Source organism: Oryctolagus cuniculus, chromosome X (genome assembly GCF_051225735.1).
Source record: "Oryctolagus cuniculus isolate XC-2025 breed Fujian yellow rabbit chromosome X, ASM5122573v1, whole genome shotgun sequence".
NCBI classification, from domain to species: Eukaryota; Metazoa; Chordata; class Mammalia; order Lagomorpha; family Leporidae; genus Oryctolagus; species Oryctolagus cuniculus.
Window position 1 is genome coordinate 1,241,358 of NC_142888.1, and position 24,240 is coordinate 1,265,597.

Consider the following 24,240-nt stretch of genomic DNA (forward strand, 5'->3'; position numbering starts at 1 on the left):
CTTGCTTTGACCCAGATCATATTCCTTCTACCTCACTCTTAGGCTTCATTATTCCAATGAGCTTCCAACTACTCCTTCTGCATGTATGTAGGGAGAAAGCAGACAAACAGGACCTCGTGACGTACCACATCTCTAAGAGAGGTCAGCTCTGGGGAAAGGAGAGAGACACACAGGACAGAAGAGGGAATGCACTTGCCCCAAACTCTCGGTCATCCTGGCTGCCAAGCCCTGAAGCACCCCTGATTCCTAAGAGCCTCCCCGACCCCAGAAGTGCCTGCACACAGCAATTGCCGCACCATGGAGCCACGCCTGGCTTCTTGGGGCAGAAGGCAAAATTGCTTGGTCCTCCCTACACCTGCCTCCATTCCACCACATTATTTTGTAGTTTTTATTTTGAAATAATTTCAGACACACAGTAAAACTACTATTGAGAATGACTATACACGATCACTCAGATTCCTGAAAAGCTAACATGTTATCCTGCCATAAAAATGTCATTCTTTTTTTGAAATACTTGAGAGTAACTTGCACACATAACACCCTCTATCTTGAAATAATTTTCAGTCTATAGTTCCTAAAAATAGGGATATTTCCCTACAAAAGCATAGTGTACTTATAAAAACTATGAAATTAACACTGATACTATTCTATTCTCTATATACAGATTTTCAAATTGTATTAACTGTCAACTGTTGGGGTAATCCCTTTTATGGAAAAAAGAAAAACAAATTTCTAAGCCAGAATCCCACACTACCATTAGCTGTCCTATCTAATCTTCCTTCATCTCAAGCAGTTCCTCAGTGTTTTTCTTCCATGAAATGTACAGACTAGTTATTTCACAAAATGTCCCTCAGTTCGGATTTCCTGTATATTTCCTCATCATTAGAATGAATTGTTTACTAATATCTTTCCCTCCAAGATTTCGAGAACTTTCATTCATCTTCAATATTTTTATTTTTTAATTCACAAGCACACAAAGGATGAAACTAATGGACATATATGTTGCCATATTTATTTCTTAAAGATAAGAAAGGAAAGATCCTTTCTTTTCAAATAAAACTGTACAGGAGAAAGCAGTGACCCCTAACTGGTTACCTCCAATCCATTTTCTACACACAGTGAACTGGACATCTCTAGAAGCCCCACTTGAAACCCTCCAGGCTCCCTGTTCTCCCAGGACAAGCCTGAACTCCTCATCCTGACAAGTAGATGCTTCTCAACCTGGTCTTACACTTCTCCAGGAATATTGTCCTCTGTGTGCTCTCCCTTCATATTTAATTCAATCCAGCAAACCCCTCCTGGGGAACAGTGGAAATACAGAGCAACAGCACATTTTAAATGGGCTTTAAAACGAGGGTGTTTGGTGCAGTGGTTAACAAACCACTTGAAATGCCTGCATTTCATACCAGAGTGTCTGGGTTTGTGTCCTGGTTCTGCTTCTGATTCCAGCTTTCTGCTAATGCACGCCCTGGGAGGCAGCAGGTGATGGCTGGAGTATGTGGGTCCCTACTTCCCACATGGGAGACCTGGAGTGAACTCTGGGCTCCTGGCTTCAGCCTGGCCCAGCTCTGGTTGTTGCAAGCATTTGGGCAGTAAACCAACAGACAGAAAATATCTCTTATTTCTAAATAAATAAATAATAAAATGGACTTTCTTGAGCCCTGGTGAACAAATCAACTAACAAACTATAAAACAAAAACCAAAATGAACACATATAATTATAGGCAGGAAGTATAGGTTTAAACATCAGCATATCACCTACTGGGAAATCTGGGACCAGGCATGTTTCTTGAAAAATATATTTTTCTAGAAATGATGCTTTTTTTTAAGATTTATTTTTATTTCATTTGAAAGGCAGAGTTACAGACAGATCTTCCATCCACTAGTTCACTCCCCAAATCGCTGCAATGGCTGGGGCTGTGCCAGGCCAAATCCAGGAGCCAAGAGTTTCTTCCAGATCTCCCATGTGGGTGCAGGAGCCCAAGCACTTGGACCATCTTCTGCTGCTTTCTCAGGTGCATTAGCAGGGAGCTGGATTGGAAGTGGAGTACTCGCGCCTCAAATCGGCACCCATATAGGATGTTGGCATCACAGTCAGCAGCTTTACCCACTATGCCATAACGCCAGCCCCGTGACTGAGTATTTTAACATGCTATTGGTGAGTAGAGGGCTTTGCAAAAAACTACCCGAGTTATTTTTCCTCATTTATTTATTAATTATTTATTTTTACAGGCAGAGTGGACAGTGAGAGAGAGACAGAGAGAAAGGTCTTCCTTTGCCGTTGGTTCACCCTCCAATGGCCACCGCAGCTGGCGCACCGCGCTGATCCGATGGCAGGAGCAGGTGCTTCTCCTGGTCTCCCATGGGGTGCAGGGGCCAAGCACCTGGGCCATCCTCCACTGCACTCCCTGGCCACAGCAGAGAGCTGGCCTGGAAGAGGGGCAACCGGGACAGAATCCGGCGCCCCGACCGGGACTAGAACCCGGTGTGCCGGCGCCGCTAGGCGGAGGATTAGCCTAGTGAGCCGCGGCGCCGGCCTATTTCCTCATTTATTTTTAAATTTTTATCCATGAAGTAAATCATGTGTTTCATACAGTGAACAAAATTAGCTGTTGCTTTCTCCATGAAAACACCCCCAAATCTAAAATTCTCTACAAATCCTTCAGGTTTGTGACATTCTCCCTGAAAGTAGAGAACAACTCTCTGCCAAGCTATCAGGCAGGAACCCTTAGGAAAACTCACCACGCGTCTCTGCAGGCTTACTCACATCTCGTTTTTTAATCACAAATGAGACAGAGCGGGAGGGGGAGGGTAGAATCACTGCTCATAGCTGAGTCACACCTGGAAAACCGCGTGGCACTGTGAACCAAGATCCTAAGTGTGGCAGCAGACTCGGAGGTGTCCCCATGACTTTTGCCTCTTGGAGTTGCCCCATGCCATCTCCTCTCTCTCTGTGGGCTGTGCCCGGACACTTGCTTCCAACCAGGAGACTACAGCAAAGGTTAGGGGATGTCACTTTCGAGATTGAGTTACCTAAGGACTCTGGATTCCATGCCTCTCATTGTCTATGCTTTCTCACTTGCTCTGCTGGAGCCAGCGGCCACGTTGTGAGCTGCCCTATAGAGAGGCCCACGTGGCAAGGAACCAAGAGCCAACTCTAGCAACAACCCCACGAGTACGAGCTTGCAAAGTACATCCTTCTCAACTGAGCCCCAGAGGACATCCTGACTGCAGCCTTGTGCGGGTCCTGAGCCAGAGGGGACAGCTAAGCTCTGAGGCATGCTGAGACAACACCCATTGTTCTGGGCACTAAGATTTGGAGCCGCGTGTTCTGTGGCCTATTGATAACCAATACAATAATATTTATTTAAAGATATCATAATATGATTTACCAAAAAGCTACCATATGCATGGCAGTCAAATCTGTTTTATAAACCAAATGAGGAAAATGTGGCTCCTTGCCTTTTTTCCTCTTGAAAGTAAACACAGAAGCACAAAAATATGTTGACAATACTTAAGAGGTTGTGTTAGTTTCCTAGTGCTGCTGTAACAAATTGCCCAAAACTTAGTGCCTTAAAGCAACATGAGTTTCTTTTCTCACAGCTCTGGAGGTGAGAAGCCCAGAAGTGGGTGTCAAGGACCTAAAATCCAGGACCCCTTCTGGAGGCTCTGGAGCAGGATGTGTTTTGGCACTTTTTCCCCCTTCCAGAGGCTCCCTCCGCCCCTTGGCTTGTGGCCCTTTCTATTTTCAAAACCAATCATCACATCGCTTTTTTTTATTTGGACAGGCAGAGTTAGAGAGAGAGACAGAGAGAAAAGTCTTCCTTTTCTGTTGTTGGTTCACCCCCCAAATTGCTGCCACGGCTAGCGTGCTGCGCCCATCCAAACCCAGGTGCTTTTCCTGGTCTCCCATGGGGTGCAGGGCCCAAGCACTTGGGCCATCCTCCACTGTCTTCCCGGGCCACAGCAGAGAGCTGGACTGGAAGAGGAGCAACCGGGGACAGAACCCAGCGCCTTGACCAGGACTAGAACCCGGGGTGCCGGCGCCGCAGGCGGAGGATTAGCCTAATGAGCCGCGGCGCCAGCCCATGACATCGCTTCGACCTCTGCTTCTACGGCCACACCTCCTTCCCTCACTCTGACTTCCCTGTCTGCGCCTCCACTTACATAGACTCTTGCGGTAACATTGGACACACCTGGATTATCCAGACTACCCTCCCCACCTCAGGAGCGCAATCTAGCTGATTACATCTGCAAAGCCCCTTTCACTGTAACATGATACGTCCACAGGTTTTTGGACCTGGACATCTTGGGGGGGGGGGGGGGTCATTATTCAGCCTACCACTGAGAGTTAGATGATATGTTCTCTCACAAAATGTTGTTTATTGATCTATATATACCTTTTTTTTTTTATTTGGCAGGTAGAGTTATAGACAGTGAGAGAGAGAGACAGAGAGAAAGGTCTTCCTTCCATTGGTTCACTCCCCCAATGGCCGCTACGGCTGGCGCTGCGCCAATCTGAAGCCAAGAGCCAGGTGCTTCTTCCCGGTCTCCCATGGGGGGGCAGGGCCCAAGCACTTGGGCCATCCTCCACTGCCCTCCTGGGCCACAGCAGAGAGCTGGACTGGAAGAGGAGCAGCCGGGACTAGAACTCGGCGCCCATATGGGATGCCAGTGCTGCAGGCGGAGGATTAACCAAGTGAGCCACGGCGCTGGCCCCAATCTATATATACTTTAAAGAAAAGTTATAAGGTGAGAGAAGCAAAAAGGCTCTCAAAGTCAAGTTTTTTCCATACTATAACAATTCTCCATTTTTAACATTCCAGATCATGCTTTTAAGTACCTATGAGGAGAGGCGCTGTGAAGGAAGATAGAGAAAACAAACAGGATGCAGTCGATCAGAAGACAAGGGGGACGTGAGGACCAGAAGGCGTTTTTCTTGAAAAAGATTGTTATTTTCCTAGAAATACAGGTTTATGCCCTTTACAATGAATGATAACAGTCTTATCTGTATATCAGCTTAGTGCAAAGAAAATCAGATTGCCTTGCAAGAGATGGTAAAAGTCACCACACAAAAACACCCTACTATTCTTTCTTTAGCCAAGAGCTAATATGAAAAATGTGGGGTCAATGTGAAAGGAATCTGGTACTGTCAGAGACTCAACAAATGGGATTCTTTGTAAGTGATGCACTGTCCAGCTCAATTCCTGATATCAACTGCCTTCCAAATCATCACTGCACGAAACATCTGTTTCCTACAAGATTAGCACAAGCCAACAGAAATGTGCCTAGCCTGAAGGAAACAGAGATGGCAAAAATCAATTCTAATACTATTTACGGGAAGGAATTCAGATAAAACCTGGCCCAATTCATGAGAAATATTTCCAGTCTCCCTTAAGTGGACTTCCCTTGGGATACAGGCATTTTCGTGGTATCAGGGATGGGGTGGTAGCAGTGTATGCTTCTATTTCTATCCAATTAGTCTGGTAATGAAACAAACAAGTCAACATTAAATTAGTTAGACACAAAGCTTCTGCCAAAAGCAAACATAACCCAGACATCCCTGTCAAATCCTTTTACCATGAGTAACACAACAATCAAAATATTATAAATAAAATATGTCCAGGATCCAGCCAATGGCTCACACATTTCAAGGAATAATTGATGCAACAAAGCACCCAAATAAAATGAATTCAGACAATCCTTGGAGTTTATAATGGAATTCACTCTGCAGAGGTGGCTTTAAAAAGGGGGGGTGGTGACCTTTACTTGAACTACTTCATACTAAGATTTAGACAGCATAACTCTATCATCCAGTGTGCCTAATTACAGGCAGCTAAGACTGAAATCTGCAAATAAGAAGTGCTCTATAATACTTGAATTAATTAATTGCCTGGCACTGGACAGAGAAACCTCAAACTTTGGATTTGTCACATAATGCAAAAGGAGGCAGGGATGGAGGGAAAGAGAGAAAGAGAGAGAGAAGGGGGGAGAGAGAGAAGGGGAGAGAAAGAGAAGGGGAGAGAGAGAGAAGGGGAGAGAGAGAGATAGAGAGATAACGAATACCCTGTAACTGGAAGTGATGTCTTAGAAAAGACAGATTCTTTCACTTCATGGCTGGGTTTACAACAGACTTGTTTAAAGTACTTTACAGAGTCTCAAGGCTGACCGTGCATTCTAAGCTGCTTGCTTTTGAATACCTTCAAAAATGTTTTTGAAAGCAAATCTCAAGTTTAAATTTCATAATGACAAAGTAAACCACAAGCACAGCTTTGTAAATGGGCAGATACACAGTCTCTCATAAGGCAACATAGGGTGATGGCTAAGAGCAAAGCAAAAATGCACATGAACCATATACTTCTGCTGGTGGGGTCATGATGGAGAAACTGGTACCCCTTATACTGGTGATGGAAAGTGATTGCCTCTTAGGATTGCAACTTGACAATGCCTTTTGAAATTAAATATGCATATATACTTGATGTGATCATCCCTGGCAACCTGTCTCATCTAAATAAATCCCCATATGGGAAAAGACATGTACAAGGGTGTTCTTGGCAGTCTGCAGCAGCCAAGCTCTAGGAACAACTGAGTAACCATTGGTGGGGAACAGCTAAAGACATCGTAGTGAACCCACGAGTTGAATATCAGCATTGAAAGGAGCCATAGGAGTAGAATGGGAAGGAAATTAGATAGAAAAAGTATTTATCATACAATTCCATTTCAGTAAAAAGATGACAAGATAATCCTATATATGTATATATTTTCACAAAAAGAATATCAGGATAGAAAAAAATATGGAGAGAAATACAGCAAGATTTAAGTCAAGGTCATTGAGAGGAGGAACTGCTATGGGTGAATAAAGGAGCACAAGGAATCTGAGGGCAGCAAAAGCAAAATTCAAGGAAAAAAACATTGTGCTCGAAAGTCAAAGCACATGTGCTCCCGCTTGTACTGTTACAAAAATCATGGATAGTACAGGCATAGGTGTGAGTGAGTTCATCTAATATTTTCCCATACTTAAAAATAGCCAGAGTGAAAGAAAAAAAAGCACAAAAGAACAATATAATGGGCCCAAGGCTAATGCCCAATGACCTTGAGTATAATCATTTTTTAAAATAAAATTGGCTTTAAATACTTGGGAGTTTTCTAATGACTCTTCATTTGAATCAAATGTCAACTTAGAGGTGAGGTTTCTATAACAATATCTCTAGCAAGTAACACCTGTATCTCAATCAAGCACATGCTTGTTCGTAAGCAGCACAGGTCTGAATCTGCCTGCAAGAACACTGCGAGTCATCAGGTGCCAGAATCAGGAGATGGACACCTTACACGCCCTGCCTTGTCTGGTAAGTCTTTTTCGTGGCCTTGAGCAAGTAGTTAATGTGTTGGGCCTTAGTGTCCATACCTATAAATCAATGAGTGTGGCCCAATAGGTCTAGCTCTAATGTTGTGAGTCTCCCTTGATTTCCTTAACTTGGAAGGTGCCAACAGTATTTGCTAATTTAAACAATGTTAAACACAAAGGTCCAAGAACTTGGTGCTGAGCTTCAGAAACAAGCATGTTCCAGACAAAGCAGTCCTTTGTTTCCCATCCCTCCCCCTGATATGATTACTAAACTCCAGAACCCCTCATACCTTCAGGAATAGGCTGGGAATGCTTTGCTCCTTGGTCCAATTTGAAGTCCAAATATAAGGTTGGTGTGCGAGTAAAAACCTTGGACTACAAAGAAAAAGGAAACCATTAGCATTCTTGTAAGAATAAGGTTCTTTGCCTCAGCTGGGCCCTTCAATAACAGGCCTTGGCCTAGATCCATTATATTTATAGTCCCTCCTAGGGAGCTGTTAACTTTAACTGCTGTTAAAGGCCAGGTGGGCTACAAATACAGACCATCTTATGGGTATGGTCTAGAAGTTAGCCCTTCTACCTTTACAGTATGGTTGACAGGCTAATTTCAGGATAACAGCTGTCTCTCTATAGCTTTTTCTCAAATATGGACTAATGTTAATAATTTATTGCCCAATATTTGCTCCAACTTTCTAACTTCCAGCCTTCCACTTGAAATGGTAGGTTATCTCATATCCAAATGTGTGTATATATATATATATACATATATATACACATATATTACATATATATATGTTTTTAGCTTGGCCTCTTGTAAAAAACAGGATGTGTACCACTTCTTGCTTGAGAAATATACAACTTCAAATGCAAGAAAGGCAAACTTTTGCAGGATTTTCTGTTGCAGTGGTTTTGATTCCATCAATATTAAGTACAGTTTGTAATTCAATATAATGTCATCTTGAATCATTGATAGAGATCAATATCCAAAGGGTTAGCACTATTGCTATAAACTTTATGTCTCATTATTTATCACAAAGTCCAGTGGTTGCGTTCTATTTTTTAATTTACAGATAAACATGAAAATGAAAAAGCATATAACATTAAGTTTGGCAAGCATGTAGAGTAACTAGAGCTTTCATACATTTCTAGTAGGTCTGTAACTTGATACATACCCTTTGGAAAACTTCTTGGTATATGTAGTACAGATAAAAATAGGCATAATATAGGACACAACATTTTAACTCATTGCTTTATACCTAACACATGTGTAAGAATCTTAACAGTGCTGTTAATAATAGCTCCAACTGGACATATACCAAATGTTGTTAATAAAAAAGTGGATAAGAGGTTGGCACTGTGGCATAGGGGGTAAGGCTACTATGTGCAGTGCCAGCATCCCATATAGGTGCCGGTTCAAATCCTGGCTGCTTCACTTCCAATCCAGCTCTCTGCTATGGCCTGGGAAAGCAGTGGAAGATGGCCCAAGTCCTTGGGCCCCTGCATCCATGTGGGAGACCCAGAAGAGGCTCCTGGCTCCTGGTTTTGGAACGGCCCAGCTCTGGCCATTGTGGCCATCTGAGGAGTGAACCAGAGGATGAAAGACCTCTCTCTTTCTCTCTCTGCCTCTGCCTCTCTGTAACTCTGCCTTTCAAATAAATAAATCTTTTCTTTAAAAAAGAAAGAAAATGGATAAGTGAACTGTAACATATATATTTAGCCTGGGAAATAGTACAAAGCTAGGAGCACGCATGAAGACAACCACATGGAACAACTCAGACCAATCTCAGCAGCATAGCACTGAGCAGATGAAGGCAAGCAGAGAAGATCACACTCAGTATGATTTCATTTCTCTGAAGCTCACAACAAGCCAAACCAATCTGTGGGGTCAGTAGTCAGAAAAGTGGTTGCCTTGGGGAGGCTGCTAACTGCCAGGATAAAGGGGCTTCAGAGGGCTGGTAATGTTCTCTTTTCTTGGCATGACTGCTGGTTTCCTGGGGATGTTCACTCCGTAAAAACTCTGAGCTGTACACTTGCTTTGTGTACTTTAATGTGCATATATTGTATTCTATAAAAGACTTACATTCAGTAAAAACATTCATTTGTAAAAAGATAACAGATTTGTGAGCCTGCAATTATTTACTATCTTTAGATAAAGCATAATTTTACAAAAATAATTCATGTGAACTCCATGAGGACATGCACATCTCAGCTTTTTTCAACACCGAATCCCCAGGACTGACCCACAGTGTCAGGACCAACTCACAGTGTCCGTCACATAGTAGGTGTTCAATAAATACTTAGGGAATAATGCTGCATAATGGAAAATGCCATGTACTATTAATGCATTTGTTGACAGCATGAATAGATTTTGTCAACATCTTTACCTACATGCAGCAAAATGCCCCTCTTTAGGACAAGTGAATTTGGTAGGGTCAAAGTATGTTAAACATCGTGGAATAGAAAATTGTAAATAATGTTGACTATCAAAAGCTTTTTGCCCTTTCTAAGGATATCTTCTACTGAAGCTCTAGGCTTTAAAATGGTCTGGCAGATGGTTTTCCACAACTTAGAAGGTCAAGCTTCAAAGACCGGAAAAGAAAATCCCCCTGTGCCTACATAAATGAAACCAGAAAGACCTGTGACATCAAGTGCAACCTGAGGCCAAAGATTCACAATCAATCTGAAGAGCTTGAAACCTACACAAAGCAAGGGCAGCACACAAGAGACACAAGATCCGCTCCTCTCGCATCATTAGGGGTATAAGGCACCATCTGGAAAGAGACGGGTTTTGCCGGATGAAGACTTCTAAAATTACCTCTAAAAAGATCAAGGGTAAACGCTACATGCTATCAGATGACTCCTCTGCTTGCACAATATTTTGCTCTCCTTCAAACAAAGGACCCCTCTTTGGTTTAAGCATATTTCCTAATGGCTAGCCCAGCGGCAGTGGTAGCAAGCCTACCTACAGCAAACAGACTAATCACAGGGCGGCTCCTGGTTTCATTCTGACTAGCATCCTGAGAATGTGCTCATAAAACAATATTGAACTGGAAAGCAGGAGCCTCTGATGCTCCTACTGCTTCCCTGATGACTAGGAAAGCACTTACCAATTCTTCTGGGTCTAGTTCACGCATCTGAAATCTTGTGGGGGAACTTGCTGATGTTTAAGTCTACTTCAGGTTCCGAAACGCTAAGTCAGAAATTAATGTTTTCCTCCCCATTCATTTTTTAATTTATTTTTATGGGTTTTTTTTTTTTTTGAGGGAGAGAGCGAGCGAGCGAGCAAAAAATCCCATCTGCTGGTTCACTCCCCACATGCCTGTAACCTCCAGCTGAAGCTGGGAGCCAAGAACTCCATCCAGGTCTCCCACATGGGTGGAGGGACCCAAGCACTTGAGCCATCATCAACGCCTCCCAGAGTGCTCATTAGCAGGGAGCCAGAATCTCGAGTGGAACCAGGACTCGAACCCAGGCATTACAATATGGGCTATGGGAATCTTAAACAGTTACTTAACCACTAGGCCAAACATCCATCCTCCCATTCTAATTTTTAAAATCTCTTTCTGATTTCTCTGATTAGAGCTGTACAGAAGTGAGGGAGGGGGCAACTGGAGCCGCAGGAGGTGAGTGGGGAGCTGCTGGTTAACTTTATTCTTGCCCTTAACATCAGTCATCAATCTTGCCCTCGTGGTCGGCTGGCTCTCTTCCCCCCTTTCTTCGTGCCTCTGGCCTCTCAAGCTAATCCATGTTGTCCAAACACTAGTAACCTGCCTCTCCAGGACTACAGCTCCACGGATACCCAAGGCCAGGTGCATATACACACACAGAGCACTCTGTATTCACTTAACATTTTTAAACAAAAACCAGTGAAAGATTTTATAAAGCCTCAAACATATTCTATTCTCTTAAAGTGTAAAAAAGGCTAAAGAGAACATTTTAATACATTTGGAGGTGTTTTTCACAACATGATTCTAAAACCCTTTTTGCCTTAAAATTAGATCATCGAGGATTTCAATATAACAGAGCTTGAATAATCAACTGCCCAAAACTAAATATGCATTATTCTATTTTAATTAATCTATAGTGAGATAAAACTCAATTTGGAGTGTGTATAGGTATATATATATGTCTACAGATATATTTTTATGAAAAGCAGGGAGATTTTCAAAAAATTATTTTGATCTTCCATGGTAACTAATAACTCTGCTGAAATAACAAATATAAATTTGCCTAGCCTCAAATGCACTTGAAAACAAACCTGGATTTAGCTTTCCTATTGCACACACTGTTGATTTTCTCTTTTTTTTTTTTATTTATTTGACAGGTAGAGTTACAGACAGTGAGAAAGAGAGAGAGAGAGAGAGAGAAAGGTCTTCCTGCCGTTGGTTCACTATCTAAATGGCTGCTATGGCTGGAGCTCCTCCAATCCGAAGCCAGGAGCCAGGTGCTTCTTCCTGGTCTCCCATGTAGGTGCAGCGGCCCAAGCACTTCCCTGGCCACAGTTGAGAGCTGGACTGGAAGAGGAGCAGCCGGGACTAGAACCGGCGCCCATATGGGATGCCGGCGCCACAGGCAGAGGATTAACCAAGTGAGCCACGGTGCTGGCCCCCACACTGTTGATTTTCAAACACAAAGAAATATCACCACAAAACACATCCTTTCCTGTTTTCTACATTGTTTGTTTTTATGTATAATATTAAACTATTAATAGGCCCTTAAAATGGAATGACAATTTAATTAAATCATTCTTTGTGATTAAAAGTTAGCTATCAATGTATCTATTTCCACAGGATTAAAATAAATTAGTCCATGACAACCCAAAATAAAATATCTCACTTTAAATCTGTTTGAGAATAGAGAGAACTAATGCACTTAAATTCCATCAGTGAAATAGTTCTCTTTTTCCATTTTTTTCATTTGAGTCCTGATTAGGAATGCCTGCAGAGACACTAAAACCCAAAGTCATTCCTGTGTCTTCTTTCTTCCTGCTGCATAGCTCTGTTGAAAGTATTTATGAAATGTTCCTTTAAAGGTTAGAGCCTATATTTGAAAACCCTAAGGGCTTAAAATCTTATGGTTCAAATATCATGCAGGCAAGCTTCTAGAAGGTAAGTAATGGAACTCTTCATGAGAGGTTATGCGTAAATTCTGACTAACCTACAAGAACAGGTGTGCTACCAATCCAGGAAAGCCTCGTCTCTCCTTCTCTATAAAGCTGTCAGAACTACACCCTGGCGGGGCCTCAGACACCACTACAGTAATGAGCACAGATCAAGCTCTATAAAACCACTTCCTTCTGAACACCAAGCACCTTCATCTTCTGTCCTTCAAAGACTTCCCCTGTACCTGCCTTCTGGTAGGACACCCTTGTCAAGCTGGCTTCCTTCCTCTGCTTTCATTCAGAAATGTGAGCTTAATTAGGAGATGAAATTACTTCCACATGGAAGCCATGTGTCTGACAACATCTTCCCAAGAAAAAGAAAAGAACAGGCTGAGTTGTTATGTATGAATGCGGCAAAGGAAATATCTTTCACAGATAACTGATGCCCATTTACTCCTGAGAGTTGCTGCTTTTACACCATGCTGGCCTTCCCTGAAGGCAAGTGGCAGCAATTTAGTGTCACATGTCACAGCTGTAATAAATGCTTTCACATTTCCTTGGGGAACTATTTCAAAACTATATGATTTAGTGATTTTCTAGGAAACACACTCAAATTCTCAATCCTACTGTAATGCATTGCTTAAGCATATCACTCTGATTGTACTAACAAGTGCCAATCTCAATATCCTATAAGAGAAAGAAACCGTTCCTAGACACTCAGCCTCAAGGTGGACCACCCCTCTGATGTGGGACATTTTGTTTTATTAATACAGTCTTTCTTTTCCCTTTTTTTGCATCATTGCTAACTTCTGATGAAACTCTTTGCATGTGCATCTCTGATCACATTTCTAATTTCTTCCTTCACAGTGAAATTATGGGCCTAAATGTCTAGACAACATGGCCAAAAGCAAATTGGTCAACATAATCAACTGGTTAAACAGCAACGCTGCTGAGAAAGTCTCATGCTAGTCCCTGCTTTTCCATGCCTGGTAATTCTGCTGTAGCAGGACAGTTACGCAACTCTGCATGTGCTCTGCATGGCGGTTTTCTCCATCTACTTAACTTCTCTATTACTGCAATCTAGTTTTTCTTTTTCTTGTCACAAATATAGAGGGGAAGGACTAATTGCTGAAAGGAAAAAGAAAGAATGTTAAGAAAAAATATAAAAAAATCTTTGAAAATAGAAAAATGAAGAAAGGAAAATAGCTTAATTGGGGAAAAAAATTTTAAGACACCATTCCCATAGTATGAACACCAGTATTTCAACAATCAATATCTAGCAGTACTTTTTTTTCCCCATGTGGGTGTAGGGCCCAAGGACTTGGAGTACTTTTTTTTTTTTTAACAAATCAGCATTTTGATCAGTTGTTACACCAACTGACTTGCTTTTATCCAAACGGTTCTTGGTCATACCTGCAAAAAGTGCTCATCTCATCAAAATGTTGACCATCTTATTTTTTTTAAATCTTAGCTAATTTAAAAAGCAGAAATTGATATCACATTGCTCTTTAAATTTGGCAGTTAGTTTCAGTGATATTATTAGTTTAATATAAATAATATTAAAGATGAGTAATATAGGAATAATAGTAGCTGTATATATTGAGGGCTTAGCATGTACCAGGTACTATTCTAGGCTCATCATATGTATTAATTTGGCCCTTTTAATAAAGTACATGCTCATTAACCTACTTAACTTTCATTCACTTGTTAATTAATCCCTTCACCCAAAAAATATTAATTGAAAACCTATAATATGCTAATCCTTGATTATTTCACATTTCTTTTGGGGTGCTAGTTCAAAAACTATGATTTAGTGATTTTCGGGGAAATGCACTCTAATTCTAATCCTGCTTGAATATATCGTTTAAGTAAATTTCTCTAAGTAATTGTGCCAACAAGTGCCAATCTTTAATATCCTACAAGAGAAAGGGAATAAAGATTGGTAGATAACAGATCTGTTCTGCCCTTGTGGGGTGTGCTTTCCAGTGTAGAAGATAATTTAACAAATTCACTATAAAATGGTAAGATGTGGGATTTCCTATAAAAGAGAGAAAAAATGGAGAGTAATAGGAGGCCACTCTAGGGAGATTACATCGAGGTGAAGACTGGAATGGGAACAGGTGAGGTACAAGCTCCCTGGGCAGAGAAAAGGACATAGCACATACGAAGGCCTTGAGCAGTAAAGAGTTTGAAGGGTTCAGAAACTGAAAGGAGGGCAGTAAGGCAGACACGAAGTAATTACTGGAGAGGATGGCAAGATAAGAGTTTAGAAAGTTGGGAAAGATCCAACCAAGTGTAGAACATAGTAAAGCATTTTGGAATTCTTTAAAGAATGATTGAAACACATTGAGGAACATCCAGATGTGTTGAGTTGCTATGTGGAGACTTGGAAATAAGTAAGAAGAGAGGAGATCCCTGAAGAGACTGTTGAAATGGGTCAGCCAGGGATGTAAATAGATGTGAAAGAAGTAAATAGATTTGAAATATATTTTGTAGATTGAACTTTCAGTTACCAGGAAGAGCCTCAATAGGGAAAGCTGAGCGTCTACTTCACTAACTAGGTCAAGAGCTCCAACTAATAGCAGAATATCTACTCCATAATGTGTTCAAATCACCATTTCCCAGGGCTTCCCAACCTCCTCATCTTTCTTCCACTACCTCCCCATGCTCGTTGTCTGTGGGCTTTGAATTGGGTAGAAAAATGCATCAGCACACAGCTAGTCTCTGCAGCACCACAGATGCAAGAAGCTCACTGCCAGACCCCACCGCTCTGCATGGAGGACTCCACCTTCCCCTTTTTCTTGGAAAATGCAAGGCTTTGAGGAAATGAAAAATAGATTTACTACCTTATTTTAAGCAAACTCCCAAGTCTCACTGTTTAGAATAGGCTGATGCTCTTCAATGCAATGATGTTTTCTGTCCCCAAACCAAAGCACTCTGATCTCTGAATTCTTGATTATTTTAAACAACTGATAAGGAGTGGGAGAGATTAGTTTCCATCCTTAGTGCCAAAGGTATCGTGGGAAGGATTAAAACCCTGAAATCATACAGTGTCATATACATGAAGTGCTACAACAAACAGAAGACAAGGAACTCTTAGGCAAAATGCCAAGGACTCTGTGTAGTGTAGGAGTTAGGGCCAGAAAACACTTTTAACTTCTATCAAATACAAAGGATTATGGAGAGTCTTGAGGACCCAGCTGTCCAACTAACCAAGAATTTTGGATGTGGTCAAATGCCCCCACAGCCTAGTCTCTACAGTATTCTTTGTCAAGCAGCCTTGAATCAATTATCACACTCTATTCTCTCTCCCTGTCACCTTTTACTTCTGGGAGTGGTAGTGAAGAACGAAGGGCAAAAGGGGAAGGGAATCAAGATGCTGACAGGACTCACGGTCCTGACATTGAACCAGGTGCATATGGATTGTGAAACTGGACTTTGATGTCTTTACCCTTTGAGGTACTATCCTTGCCCAAAGTTAGAGATGGCCTGATTTCTTGGGAAATTAAAACCAAGGAAAGAACAAACACTCATATCTTATATAAATAATCCACATATAATCCTATAACGCCAACAATATGATAAAACCATAAATGTCCCATAAATATACCAACAAGTAGCCTTCCTCTCCTCTATCTCCAATCCATGGGTAATGCATTCCAAGACTGAGTCAGCAAAACTATTAACCAATGCTAGAATATTGCTCACAGGGTCTTACAGTATTTTTAATCTTGATTAGTTACATTTGGTATCCATTAAGATATTTTTAAGAGTTCTTAAGTACATCAAGATGTAATGTGGGAAACTATTTGGTAAAGATAAGACTCCATAGGGCACTGGGAAGGATACCTTTGTTAGATATGCTCCTTCAATTTATGATTAAGGAGGAATTTACTATAGTTAGAAGGCTTCTCGTACATGCTTGCTTGCAGGATGTGCTAACACAGACAGGCAGTGGTGCATTCTTGTACAGACATCGACCTACAGGTACCCTGTTGGGGTAGAGAGAGTTGTCCATTCTGAAGCTTCCTTCTATGAAAATGAGAGAAGGTATTCCTAAGCTGGGGAGAGATACATGCAACAAACTTTTGCACAATGGTGTGACAGGCAGGGGGCAATGTTCAAACAAAATGGGGCAAAATTCAGGGAACCTGAATTTGGGTCTAGTCTACTTCCACAATGAGCTGTGTGACCTTGAGAAAGACTTTTGGCCCAGCTGGGTTGCAACTTTCTCACCTACAAAGTGGTTGAGTGTGCGAGCTGTGCTGCTCAGGTGTATTGCTGCCTGACATTCGGATTCAAATAGAAGAACCAGAAAAACATGCAAGAACAGACATTGGCTGGCTGTGAAAAGCATATGCTGTTATCAGGAATTCTAGACTGTTGCTGACCTAAGAATTTCATTTGGATCATAACAACCCATTACAGCAGTGGCGGAGCTGATGAATGGAGTTTCCTGCCCGATTCTGATATACATGGGCCAGAGATGGCCCCTGTGTTGTTTACTTCTTTACAGCAGGCTAGGACAATTAGCCCAGTGCCCACTCGTGCCAAACTCTAATTCTCACACATCAAATTGCTTTAAATATATTCCAAACAACCTTATTTTGAGCCTTTTGGAACCTACCTCCTTCACATCCCTTGCCAAACTATATCCAAACATCTGCTAGCCAAGCTGCACCCAAGACAAACCTTGTAGCTATAAAAGACCTGTCACTACCCTTTGGAATGCTCTGATCCACAGACACCTCACCTTACTGCTGAATGACAGTCCCCAGACAAGTAAGCCACCCTACTCCTTAAGGTGGTCTCCTGCCCTATCTCCCTTCTGGGTAGTGGGCTCATGCCACCGTCTCTGGAAGGTGTCCAGTTGAGAGGGACGTCTCCTCTCATGCAGTGCTGTCCAGCACTGGCCAAATAAAGTTTGTGTGTTACTGCCTCTTATGAACCTGTCTCTTCCTTGATCAGCCACCAAATCCCCAAATTTATCACACCAACTCACATAAAGTAGGTACTCAAATAAGTCACACAAGTATCGAATATGGCTTCCTGGGAATCCACACACAACAGGAGAGAAAGTTCCCTGCTATTCAACAACAGCTCAGAGAAACTGAGGAGCCGCCCCAATCTGCTGAGGGGCTGGGACCTATGGAAGGGGTCAGCAAGTATCCTTACACAGGGCAGAGAACTTTGCATGAACTCCTGCACACGTAGGAAGTGCTCAGCTCCTTAGCAGAACTACACATAGGTCAAGGTTTCATCTGAACCCTTCCACGTGAATGTCTCCTCTGAGGGAGTCTCTGTCTTTAAAGTTCCCACAGATAAAACCAGCCTGCAACAGCAAATCGGATTTGTGTCAGCTTATGTTGAACTAGTAAGGACCTATGCGAGTTTGTGGTTAAGAACACAAACTCTGGAGTCAGACCATCGAGATGGAATCCCAGCTCTGTCACTTTCTAGATGTGTGACCCTAGGCAAACTGCTCGTCTCACTATGCTTCAGTTCCCTACTTCATTAGGTTGTTGTAAGAGTTGATGGGATACGTTTTCTGTGTTTCCTCAGAGGGTCTGGAACTTACTACCTCCTGAGCCATTGGCCGCTTCTGGAGACCCCTGTGTGTCACCACTGTTGCCACTGTCGCCATCCCCAGAAGCCCTGGACTCTCCTGCCTGACTGCCAAGTTCTATCACTGCCTCAATTATCCCCATAGCAGTAGGATCTTCCGAAGCTCCAGAGCCTGGGGTTGGCCTCACTGACCAACCGGGGCTCGGGTCCTCCCTCCATGGAAAGACCTGGATGAAGATTCAAGCCACAGGATGTGATACGTGGCCTGTTCAGAGGTTGCCGGAAAGGGCCAGATGACACAAACCAGAGGGGTAGAGAATTAGCTCCCCTTGGGGAAAACTTTGCCCAAAGAGGGATGAAAAATGTAGGAAGATTGGAAAATTCCTCATCTTCCCTCCTGCCTTAGAAAGTTCTGAGGTACAGTCTTCTGAAGAAGATTCCTGTGCAGCTAAGTATCTGTCTCTTCTCCCTCTTACTGCCCTGAGACTGCACATAACACTTGCCTCAGGCTCTGTTTTCCAGAGAAGGTAAGTTGAATCAGGATCGAAAGAACCAGTACATGTAAAACACATGGAATTCTGGTGGCTAGTCTGAATTGAGATGTGTTCTCAGTGTATAATACACACTGGAATCCAAAGGCTTTGGACAAAAATATAAAATATCTCATCATTTATGTTGATTATATGTTGAAATGATAAGATTTTGAATATGATGAATTCAATAAAATATTGAAATTAATTTAATCTGTTTCTAGTTACTTTTTGAAGTTTACCAGGAAATTCTTATTTTTAAAGATTTATTTATTTATTTGAAAGTCAGAGTTACACAGAGAGAGGAGAGCAGAGAGACAGAGAGAAAGAGAGGTCTTCCATCCGCTGGTTCACTCCCCAATTCGCCACAATGGCCGGAGCTGCACCGATCCGAAGCCAGTAGCCAGGAGCTTCTTCTGGGTCTCCCATGTGGGTGCAGGGGCTCAAGGACTTGGGCCATCTTCTACTGCTTTCCCAGGCCATAGCAATGAGCTGGATCGGAAGTGGAGCAGCTGGGACTTGAACCGGCACCCATGTGGGATGCCAGCACTTCAGGCCAAGGCATTAACCCACTGCGCCACAGCGCCAGCCCCTACCAGGAAATTCTAAGTCATATGTTGCTTCCATTATATTTTTATTGGACAGCTCTGACTTACAACTTAGCTTCTTGTTAAGCCCACAAAAAATGTTAGCTATTTTCATTTCCCAACCCAAGAAATTCTAGAGATTTGCTATGAGGGAAGCCTGTCAGTAAAGCCCAAGGATAAAAGGGAATGTGGGAACACAGAGGGAGATAGAGAAAAGGGGAGACATTTATGAAGTACCCGCTATGCTGCTAGGCACATTACACAAGAGCACTTCAAAAAGGATGTGGAAGAATGGGACGAAGACGGGTTTGTTTTGGTGCATAGAGACAAAGGCTTACTAATTTGATAATAGGAATCGCATGTGTCACCTCAACAGCCAGGGATGAAGCCAGGAGCCCAGAACTCAATCCAAGTCTCCTACATGGGTGAAAAGGATACAACTAAACATAATAGATTGCTTTTGGCAGCTACACTATATCCCATCATATGTAACCAACATGTTTTACTTATCCATTCTCTGAGTAGCAAATACCTGCTTCACCTCTGACTCCTTTCTACTACTCATCACACTTGAATGACCACTGTCATTGTCTGCTTGATGAAGTTCAGGTGGAATACATACTCGGTTGGGGGGGGCACTTTCTGGGACATCCATATATGTAGTGTTAGTTTCAATGAGTGATGCCTGCTTCCTCTCCAAAATGAATACAGTTTATACACACTTGCCAAGCATGAAGCATTCATTTCTTTCCATCCTCACCAGCACTTGACACTACTCAACTTTCTAATTTTTGCCAACCTGAAACATGTCAAGTGGTAGCATATTATTTAAATTTATATTTCTCTGTATATTGGTAAAAAGGACATCTCTTAATATTTTTATCAGTCTTTCACAGTTGGATGGAGGGTTTTTGTAAGACCTGATGCCTATAGTTGTGGGCAACAGAAGTATCTAACTTTTCAAGAGGGCTGGAATTTTGCAACTCAGAGAGAGAAGACAGTACGGATACTGGTTCTGTTTTCCCAACTATGCCAATGCTCTGGACTGACCAAGCACATCAATGTTCTACAGATATAACTGCTCCAGGGCTTGGAGATACGCTTGTGCAATGAAATTTCATGGAACCAGGATTGGTATTGTGATAAAGCTGTCTCCTATTACATTTTGGGGCTGTTGTAAAGTGCAACAAATGAGAACTGAGGTTGAAAGTCCTTATTCTGCTCAAGCAAAGAAGGAATAAAATTGGGTACAGATACTGTACTTAGAATGTAATTTTTAAGTCTAATTTCCATTGACTTAATTGATAAGGGCAAGGGGTTTTGGATCAAAACTTTACTTTTAATTTAGAAATTTGAGAATGGGAGAGGTTTATGTTCAAATTTGGGCTATTTTAATATTTTTATAATGTTTTATGCTACCACTTGGGTTTCTCACATACCTCTCAATGTGCCTGGCAATAATTTGACAGGGAAATAAAATAGGGAGTGAATGTGTAGCCCAGAATACAGATGTGCCTTGGTGCTAAGTTAATGGAAATAATATACCCTGTGTATGCATTTTTCAGATCCTTCAGATCCCAGAGAGCAGAAGTTCATTTCCATAGGAGGAGGTCAACACTGATAAATTTGTCATCGCCTTCCCCGAGGGGACAGTCACTGCAAAGTGTCCATCTAATTTTTTGGAGAATAAAACGCTGGGCAATGTTGGAGAGAGCCTCCAGACCCGCCTCATGTCCGCAGGAGGCAACACTGCCCGCTGGTCTCTGACTTGCCCACTAATCCCTGAGTGTGGTGGGGAGACAGGATCCAGTTGGTGAAGGCAAATTCATGGAACTGAGCATGCTCAGTTCAGGCCCTTCTGGGCTTTTTTCTTTCTCGCTCTTTCTCTCTTCTACCATAAGGTAAGAAGGCTACTCGGAAGAAGATGCCAATGACTGTTCAGCTCTGCCTGGACATGGTTCATGAAATGAGACAAGTAGTAACAAGCCCAAAAGCTCTCAGATTCAAGTTATAGGCTCTATTCAGATTTTACTAGTAAAAAAATATTTGGTTTCCCATCTGGCCAACCCCTCAGTCTACTTCTCAGTTTGTTCCGAACTTGGGAGTGGTAGAAAGGAATATTATCTCTGGTCTTCTCCTCAACTTCAGCTCCCTGCATTTGACTTCTACTGAATTCTAGGCCCTTCTCAATATGTTGTCTGACTGACAGACTTTGTCAGTCCAAACCTACAAAACCATTTAATGACAATTACCAGAGACTCTTGCTCAAAACTTTTTTTTGGAATGATAAGTAACAGATGGCCTCAAATTACTATCTGATGCCAGGAAAATTCACCTGCCAAGTCTGAGTAGTTACTCAGAGACACCCAGGGTCTCCAAAGGCAGACAAAGACCTAAGAGGTTACTGAGTCCTGACAAGCAGAGCTGCCACAGCCAGGAGTAGAGGCTGCTGGGGGGAAAGAATCTGGCCAGCAAGGAACAACTGGGAGAAACTCTAATTGGTGCAGGTGGAGTGGGGTAGTCTGCCAGAAAGGTTTTTGGTGGAGAAGGGTTGGAAAGGTGTGACCATCAATAGGAACCAAGATGAAGGAGAAAGGTGTCGCTTATTTTCCTTCCTCCTTTTTGCAGCACAACCTCCCTCTTGTGGATCACTGCTTTGTAATTAAAGAATAGTTGGATTATGAGAGTTAACAGTAAAACTTGGGGGCCAGCACTGTGGCATAGCAAGTAAAGCTGCCACCTGCAGTGCTGGCATCCCATATGGTGCAGGTTGGAGTCCTGGTTGCTCCACTTCCCATCCAGCTCTCTGCTATAGCCTGGGAAGGCAGTAGAGGATGGTTCAAGTCCTTGGGCCCCTGAATCCATATGGGAGACCCGAAAGAAGCTCCTGGCTCCTGGCTCCTGGCTCCTGGCTTCAGATTGGTGCAGCTCCGGCCGGTGCAGCTCTGACCATTGCGGCCATCTGAGCAGTGAACCAGCGAACAGAAGACCTCTCTCTCTTTCTCTGCCTCTCTGTAACACTGCCTTTCAAATAAAATAATTAAAACCTTTAAAAAATAGTAAAACTTGTTCTCAAATTTAGTTCATTTTGGTGTATAAAATGGAGGATATTCTTATGTCTCATAAGCTATAGTTATGTCTAAGTGTTTGCAAAAGATGTATCATTCTTAGGTTCTTCTTCAAAGTTAATTAAATTTCTCAAAAAATGCTTAAAAATAAATTAATTAATTAAACCTCAAAGAAAAAACAATAGTGGACAGGGGCAGGGGAGGGGAGAGGTAGCAAAGCCAGCACTGTTCTTAGAGTCTAGAAATGAGAGGCAAAATAACCAGAGGCAGGTGTCTGAGGGTGCTGGGAAAGAAAAGCTTTGTGCTGGACTTCAGAATAGCTTCCTTTAGAAGGAAGCAGTTTGGGGCCAGTGCTGTGGCATAGTGGGTAAAGCAGCCGCCTGCAGTGCCGGCATCCCATATGGGCGCCTGTTCAAGTCCCAGCTGCTCCACTTCTGATCCAGCTCCCTACTAATGCCGCCCGAGAAAGCAGCAGAAGATGGTCCAAGTGCTTGGGCCCCTGCACCCACGCAGGAGATCCAAAAGAAGCTCCTGGCTCCTGGCTTCAGATCGGCCCAGCTCTGGCTGTTGCAGCCATTTGGGGAGTGAACCAGTAGATGGAAGACCTCTCTCTGTTTTTTCCTCTATCTCTCTGTAACTCTGCCTTTCAAAATAAATAAAATAAATCTTGAGAGAGAGAGAAAGAGAAAGAAAACCTAGAAAAATGTGGATGGGAAAGATGATCACTCTTCCAATTTTCATCTTATGAAAATGAACATGTGTTTTGAAGCCTTTCTTAAAGCGTTGGTCTCTCAGCCACATCGCTGTGCAGGGACACTCCTACTCCTGCTGCCACCTGCCCGGCCTGGACTTCCCACCCTTCTTTGCCAGGTCAGCTCTCTCCTTTAGACGTAGGCCTGTTTTTCTTGAACCTCCAAATTGGGCTGAGGCTCCAATTCTGCCTTCCCATTAAGCTGCCAAACTGGCTAGTCTGCTGCCTCACCAAAGTAATGTATACTCATGTTGACAAGTGATGTACCTGTGTCCCTCCAACTCCCTGATATTTTTCATCTTTTCCCCCATACCTTCACAGGATCTTACATACAGCGGGCTCAGTACATGTTTGCTGAGCTCAACTCAACCATATCATTGTACCTTCCCAGAATACTTTTCTTGGAAATCCTTCCAATTCCCCATGCCCGTGTGTAAGACTTCCAGGAATGGCAGCATCTGCCAGTTTCCTCATCTTGTTTTACTAAACAGCTCCCGGATTGGCAGTGAATGGTGAAAAGGATTCCCTACAGTTTTGAGATCATAACATGCCCCTCCTTTAATAGATTACTATTAATGATTTAGAACTCATATGAGTTTTGAGATCATAACATGCCCCTCTTTAATAGATTACTATTAATGATTTAGAACTCATATGAGTTGAAATTTTAAAATATGTGGCTATCTTGGAGTATCATCATCAGCCCACAGTATAATTCTTTAAAATAACAACAACAGGCCGGCGCCACGGCTCACTAGGCTAATCCTCCGCCTAGCGGCGCCGGCACACCGGGTTCTAGTCCTGGTCGGGGCGCCGGATTCTGTCCCGGTTGCCCCTCTTCCAGGCCAGCTCTCTGCTATGGCCAGGGAGTGCAGTGGAGGATGGCCCAGGTGCTTGGGCCCTGCACCCCATGGGAGACCAGGAAAAGCACCTGGCTCCTGGCTCCTGCCATCGGATCAGCGCGGTGCGCCGGCCGCAGCGCGCCGGCCGCGGCGGCCATTGGAGGGTGAACCAACGGCAAAGGAAGACCTTTCTCTCTGTCTCTCTCTCTCACTGTCCACTCTGCCTGTCAAAAAAAAAAAAAAAAAGTACAAGCCTTGACAGCCACATAAGTGGTCACAATATGCTCCAGTATCCACGCACCTTGTGTGTTTATAGGTTTCATTATGCTCTACGTCCAGATTCCCTGCTAATTTACAACCCTGATCACTAGAGCCAATGGTGTATGAATGGCATGGGATGTAATTTCTGGCTTAAAAACGCACCTATCGTCTTCACTGACTGCCGGGAGAA

General features: G+C 42.8%; 1 protein-coding gene across 3 annotated transcripts in view; it reads right to left on the bottom strand.

The window, feature by feature from the left end:
* Positions 1-24,240, bottom strand: part of PIR (pirin) — an 89,168-nt gene that overhangs the window by 27,242 nt on the left and 37,686 nt on the right. For all 3 annotated transcript variants that reach the window (XM_089324801.1, XM_089324800.1, XM_002719917.6), the window contains exon 6: positions 7,636-7,720. In XM_089324801.1, coding sequence (XP_089180927.1) covers positions 7,636-7,720 — 85 coding nt within the window. The remainder of the gene's footprint in view (positions 1-7,635; positions 7,721-24,240) is intronic.